General features: G+C 33.3%; 1 protein-coding gene across 4 annotated transcripts in view; it reads right to left on the bottom strand.

Moving 5' to 3' along the window:
* Positions 1-5,711, bottom strand: part of LOC102600408 (cytochrome b-c1 complex subunit 6) — a 7,581-nt gene extending 1,870 nt beyond the window's left edge. The window contains exons 1-3 of one of the 4 annotated variants that reach the window (XM_015314408.1): positions 5,656-5,711; positions 5,433-5,491; positions 2,438-2,522 (exon numbers count right to left, since the gene is read on the bottom strand). In XM_015314408.1, the coding sequence (XP_015169894.1) occupies positions 2,438-2,522; positions 5,433-5,434 (87 nt within the window). In that variant the 5' untranslated portion in view covers positions 5,435-5,491; positions 5,656-5,711. Of the gene's footprint in view, positions 1-2,437; positions 2,523-5,432; positions 5,492-5,581 lie in introns of all 4 variants that reach the window. The other 3 variants (NM_001425401.1, XM_006359339.2, XM_015314409.1) reach the window with 3 other exon arrangements.
* Between the last annotated feature and the right edge of the window lie 1,500 nt (positions 5,712-7,211).

Genomic DNA, 7,211 nt, shown 5'->3' with positions numbered 1-7,211 from the left:
CCCCACAAAAGACAGAAATAAGGGGAAGAAGGGGGTCGTAACAAACAGAAAGATGAAAATAATCAAATATTGCAAGTTAAAAATTTATTGTGACCGCAACAAATGACAAACTGCAAATAATCTTGTTCCATTAAATAAACATTAATGTGACATTCACCCGAAAGAATTGTCAGATCAGATAAATCAAGCAGATCAACAGTTAACCATCATAGAGCAGTGGGAACGATGTGCACCCAAGAAATAACAAACCCTAACTAGACAGAGTCGCTAACACTTAATGTGTTTCTCAAGATAGAAAATGATACACCTCATGGACTAAATATCCATCATTCTTAATCCACAAATAAAGTCCCCTCTGCCTGACAAAACAAAATGCAAAATATACATACATGTATGTCTTGATGAAAGTAATATACACATCCCAGGGAGGTTAGTGAAGGAATATCACCTTCATTCTAAGGTGCAATACTTCCACATCCATTAGTTAAAATCTAAAAAACTGATCAAACGCAATTGTTCTCAAGATCAAATGTGTTACTGTATTGTTATCTTAGGTTGCACAGTTGGCACAACTGAATGAGACATCATTGTTCTTGAATCCTTCCAAAAAGAGAACTTTTTCACTTTTTACAGAAAGAGACCAAAATCCTTCCAAAAGTTAGAAACTAAGACTCCCCATCCAAAACACATTCTTTGAACAAATAATTAAGTTGGTTACAAAGATGTTGGCAGAGGTAGTAGCTGAAGAACAAGAAGTAGAAAACTAAAAACTAACTTGGAAAATGTTTAATGGCATCAAAATTAGAAATCAGAGTCTTGGAGAAAGAAAATCTTGAAGCAACACTCTTCTTCATCAAAAACTCTTACAGCAAACTGTTGGCAATACAAACAACAAAAGGACCCCATAGAAGCAATCAAACATAAAAATAGGCAAGGTTGAAGTAAAAATCTGATTGAAGTTTTGCAGTTCCTCTTGGATCTAAGAACAAGCTACACACAAAACAAAGAACAAAAAATCATACAAATAAAATACTAGCAACCTGCTGACCAGCTGAAATCTGGAGTGCCAAAAAGAAGTAGAGGGAGAAGTATTCGGAGGCCAGAAACATGTTTTTTTTTTTGGATTCTTAGAGAGACCAAACAATCACAGATTAAGTCCCTATGTTGGTTCATCCCATCAGAGTAACATGCGAAGAAAATTCTCTTGACCTGCTATTTTAATTGATTTGGTATTTAGAGTAGTCGATCCTGGAATTATGTTAGGTTATATGTCAGTGATAATATTTGATATTTCCAAATATAAAATTTTCAGGTCTAACATAAGTACATATTAGACTTCTGGGGAAGAGCAGAAGAATGGGACCTATTATGAGACATAACAGACATATGATCATTACACTTCAACCGAGTTGTTCTATTTGGATTTTTTAAAGATATGAGTCAATTTATAGATCTAACATGTGAACAAAATTTTGGGGAAAAAAGGAATTATACCATAACATCTATGTCAGCTTTTGGTCTGAATACACTTTAAACGAATAGCTTGGTAGATGATCCTTCTAGAAGAGGGGGATTCTTACAACCTTTCTAGTTATTTTATTCTCCATTTCTATTTAATAGGATCCTGAGGAAAAAGATCTCGTTTCCACCAAGCTAAAACATTATGTTGATGTCTCTAATAAACGATGGTTTAAGGCTAGACCAGCTATACCAAGAGCACTCATCCATAAATCGAGATTACCGATACAAATATTTAAAGAAATGTAACCAATGTTTATTGAAAAAAGCAACCCCAAAAAGGCGACGAGATAAATTCATCATTCCAATACACTCAATTCAAGAACTTAAGAATGAACTAATGTCTTGATTCTTGTTCAGGTATCTTGATTGAAATACTCATAAATAGTATTTTTCGTTGAAATAGTATTCTTGCTTATTTCAATGATCCTTGATACACAAGAAAGAGTTTGGGCATTACTAAATGGCGAAAAAGTTCGTCCTTGTCAATATAAGATTGTCTTTCATTCCACTTCTTACTAATTTTTCAGAAAATCTCTCATTTTCAGATTTTTTTCATTGAACGTTTGTCATGGAACACTTGAATTGTAGTAAAAGATCAGATGCATTGGTAAGAAACATACCATTGTGTTCCATTTGAAGGCACTTATCACTAGAACTAGAATGCACCGAATTCTCAAACTAAAAGAATATTCAACTGCTATACCCATCTATGAAACAGTGCATGATGATGCTAAAAATTACAAAAAATGGCCTTTCACTAACATAAACGATGTTATAGCTCATCCTGATACTTAGTTTAATCAGTGGAAGTGTTGAACACCCAAAATAAAGGAGATAAGTAACAGTTCCAATAATTAAATTAGAACCAAAAACTTTTGAAATAACTGAAAGTCTATTTCAGTGCATTGGGAATCACCTGATAGTTCTTTAGTTGCCTTACACACTTAGGCTTGCAACTTACTTCCAGTGTTGCCTTTGGGTCAACAACTTCCTCATCCGACCTGAACAAGAAAAACCATCAGCAATGTATCTTCTAAGAGATGACAATATTAGCAAAAGCTCAAACTTGGAAGAAACTATCCTACAAGTAACTTTTCTTTCAAGCAGGATTATTTCTTTTGGTGTATATTAAAATATCCTGCATGTAAATCACAATATACACCAAGACTTGAAGACTGAAGCATACTTCAAAAATTTCTTACCCATATCAAATTACAGATACAACTAGAGAAGTGGTATAAGGGGATTGTAGACTAATCAAATTTGCATTCAAGCTTTTTTCACGTATCTTACCAAAACAAATTCAGTAGTGACTGAGTTGTCACTTGTCATTTATTACCAAAATAACAGTAATTCCCATTTTGTAACAATGGCATAGTATTTGTAAATAATTTAAATGATTATAGTCTAAGAGCCTGTTTGGATGGGCTTAGGCTTATAAGCCAAAAATCATAAGTTAAGAAGTCTAACTTATGGCTTTTATTTTACTGAAACACAACAAAAGTGCTTAAAAACACATCAAATAAGCAATTCAAACAGGCTCTAAGAATAATATCAGATTCCTCTGACATAAGTTAGTTATCAGGAAAGCAGCAAGAAGAAGAAGAAGACTCTGACAAAGCATCACTAATAGATTTATCGGAAGTTTCAACATGGAGTGTACAGTAGAAAACGCTACATCTCACTAAAAACCAATAAATATAATAATATCTACTACATAGGGGAATCATAAACCAACCCAGACCCAATCTAATAGGGTAGAATAATATGCAGCTGTGTCCAAAATATTAGAATTGAGACATGATAATACATAAAGTTGCACCAAAGAAAGGATAAGTTTAAAAATAAGCAGTTGCATCAGAAGAAGGATAAGGATTATGCCAAAGCACTTCTGTTTAATACATGAAATTAAGTAGAACTTGTTGTGTTTTCAGTAAGTGTTGCATTGGCACAGCAGTGCGCCATATTTCCTGATATGTGGCACTCTTCTGTGCATATTGTTAAAAAACCTTTTAAGTATTTTTCATTTTAAAAGATAAATAGCTAAGCATTTAGAACAAATTGAAATTTTAAGATGTTTTATGCGACAAAAGAAATAGGAGCAGGCCCCCAAGGCCTAGCTCAAGTGGCAAAAGGTGGAGGATTTGTGGCTTAGGTCGCAGGTTCAAGCCCTACACCATGCAAAGCGAAGCCCGGTATTTAAGTGGAGAAGGGTAGAGGGGCGGGCCCATTATCCACAGAGTTTAGAAGGCTGTGATTGATCCAAAGGGCGGGTCACAGACGGATTTCTCGGTTATCAAAAAAAAAGAAATAGGAGCAGGCTACCGTGGTTGAAAATTTTTACCCCGATGACATTGATATTGAAATATGAAATTTGAAAAAGATTGACTTCTAACATTTACAGATAACACCAGGTTAGTTAATACAGTCACGACGTATTAGCTGATAATTATAAATTAAAGGTAAAGTTAAGCTTCTAATTGTTGAAGGCTATGGTGAAGTCCAAAACTAGTAACAATCCAAATATAACAGGATAGGTTCGGGTATGGGACACTCACAGTCACTCTCCACTCAAACAATTTCCAGCAATGACAGAGAACATAATTCATCCATCTACTTAGAACTTAGAACTCCTACTGCCTACAAAGAACATGACTCTTGATAGGAAGATATGAGGTTAAGGGTAGAAGGTAAGTAGGTGGTCTTACGTTGTCTAATTCCCTTGTCCATATTGTTATTATTATTTTCCTACTATTTTATTTTTCGATTGTGGTATTATTGTTATTTCCTTTGCTTCAGTTCTCATATAAATTGTTGTTGTCACTTGTTCTCTTCTTAATTGTTTTTCAGCATGACTTTTTTCGCTATTGTATTTGCCTTATATACTTGCTTTGATAAGGTTGTGTAAACATCACCCTCCCAGACCACACCTATGGGATTACACTACTTGGGGGATTACACTGGTTATGTTGTTTTTGTTATTAGGAATATTAGGTCACTAGTAAAGCTTAAATAAATGTGTTAACCTGGTAAGTATTTGCACATTGGATAACTAACAAGGAATCAGTATAATCAAACTGATAATTTTACTATATTATATGAACAATGGGAAAAAATCTCAAAATATTATAATATTATTGGATTTCCAAAAACTTCACTTCTAACTTATAGTTCCAATCAACAACAAACCTCAAGTTGGTTAAGTCAAGCACTTTGCTCTTTGGAAAAATAAAGATGAACTAATGATGATGAGCTTGTTATCTTTTTAATAGCTCCAGACAAAGGTGTATCTAAGGGGAGGTCACCGGGTTCACGTGAATCCATGATCCCCTCCCGAGATCATATATAGTAGTGTTATATTTTTAAAAAATATTGAAATATAGATGTGTGAATCCACACGTGAACATAATGCAATTATGACTGGGTGCACCTCTCTCCGCAAGGTTAGAAATTTGAATTTTATTTTTCTTTCTAAAATTAGATAACACTTCTCTAAGTGGTAATTGGTAATTAATTTGAGACCTATAATTTTAAAATTTTAACGATTTTCAATAGTAAGAACCTAAATGTCGATTAAATTTATATCATAAATCAACCTTTTTATAAGGTGCACCCATCATCTCAAAATCCTGAATATGCCTCTGGCTCCAGATCAAAATTTTCTGTATTATTTTTATTGGAATCTCAATTTTTAACAACCTAAAAGCCGCAGCCCACAGTTTAAAATTGAAAAACTAACTAAGACATATGGTACGGAGAACACAAGTGATATACTATTTGTAACTTACTATTAGAGTAAATCGATTGTACAAACTAAATGAGACACATAAATCACATCAAAAGTAAAACTAAAATCAAATTACTAATGAACAGGGAATAGATTCATTATCATTAGATCAACCGTTACTCACATGGCAAAGAGATATTGGAAACGAAGACTTCGATTCTGCAAAATCACCTGCAAATGCAACTTTTATACTAATCAATACAAAATTAACCAGCTGAAACACCAAAAATCCTCCATATGTACGAAATAAACAAAAATATTGAATAATAAAACCTAAATATGCAGATCGGAAGAAAAAGGTAAAGAGTAAACAGATCAAATGCAAAGAAGAGGAGCAACGGGTAAACCTGACTGTTCTAGAATGAGCTGCGGATGGCGAAGGGGAGACGGAAGAGAACAGAGAGTTTTAAAACGGCTTTTTCTATTGGGCCTTATGATAGTTCGTCTTCTAACTTGGGGCAGGTAACGCCGGGTTTATCCTTTATGGCCCAAATTGTTGTAGGATATATAAAGAACAACTTTCACACTTAGCAAACACAAAATTCATATTTGTATGTTATAACAAAGTTTGCATAATTGCGCTCCATAGCAAACATATATATGTATAATTCGCTATACATATACAAAAAAAGCAGTTGTATAATTCGCTATACATATAAAAAGAAGGCAGTTGTATAATTCGTTATACATATACAAAAGAAAGTAGTTGTATACAAAAGATCAATTGTATAATTTGTGTATGTATAAAACGAGAAAGAGAGAAAGGCAAAAAAAAAATTAGGGCAGGAAAGTATTGTATTGTATAATTATAAGTGTATAGGATGAAGATATAGTATTTGCATGTGTATATACAATTTTCTCTCGCTTTATACAAACAGAATCGCAATTTATACATTTCATTTATGTTTGTATAAGCGAGAGAGGCGAGGGTGGCGAGCGAGATTTGGGAGAGTGGCGAGCGAGATCTAGGAGAGGGGAGAGAAGGGAACGAAAATATATGTATATATACAATTTCCCCTCACTTTATACAAACACAAACACAAACACATTTTATACATTTGTGTTTGTATAAAAAGCAAGAGAGGCGAGCGAGACTGCCACCAAACGAGAGTGGCGAGTGAGATTCCACCAGGAGAGTGGTGAAAATAGCAATAGTTTGTTATTGGGTACAATTAAATCAAATTATATTTATAGCATTTAATTTGAATTAATAGTTTGATATCATATACAATTTTCCCATATATAAACAACAAGCTTAGGTGTGGTCGAGTCGTAGAATTATCCAAAGTTATAAAAAATATTTGATTTGATTTCAAATAGCTGCATCTTTTCCATGAGTCAATCGTCTTTTGAAAATAGTTTCTCTACCTCGAGAGTCATAACAGTTGTGTACGTTATATCCTTCTCATACCTCGCTTTTTGGATTATATTGGATTGTAGTTGTCATCCTCAAATATCTAACGAGAATATTGAGAAATTTCTTTTTACAGATTAGTGAAATGTTTTTAAAGAAAATGGAAAATTACAATTATGACTTTAAGCCATCAACGACAATATGTTCCTACTAAATACTTTTAACCTTGCTAAATATGTGTATTACTCTTTTTCGTTCACTTTTATTTGTTCACTATTTTTATAAAGGAAAATTATATAGCAAGATAAATATGTGATATATATTTACGATAAATCTCTATAATTTAAATAATTACAATTTGTAGCTATAATTATGGTTTTTATAATTTATAACAAAATTCTCCCTCCTCTTTCCCTCTCTCCTTCCACTGCGTTATCCCTCACTCTCTCTCTCCCTCTCACCCTCTCTCCCCTCTCTCTCTCCATCCTAAACAATTGCAGCCTAAAAACCATTCTACATAATATGATCGTTGTATTTTGAATTATGTAT

Source organism: Solanum tuberosum, unplaced genomic scaffold (genome assembly GCF_000226075.1).
Source record: "Solanum tuberosum cultivar DM 1-3 516 R44 unplaced genomic scaffold, SolTub_3.0 scf00298, whole genome shotgun sequence".
In the NCBI taxonomy this organism is placed as follows: Eukaryota; Viridiplantae; Streptophyta; class Magnoliopsida; order Solanales; family Solanaceae; genus Solanum; species Solanum tuberosum.
The sequence above is the reverse complement of the archived record's forward strand: the minus strand, read 5'-3'. Positions and strand labels throughout refer to the sequence as shown.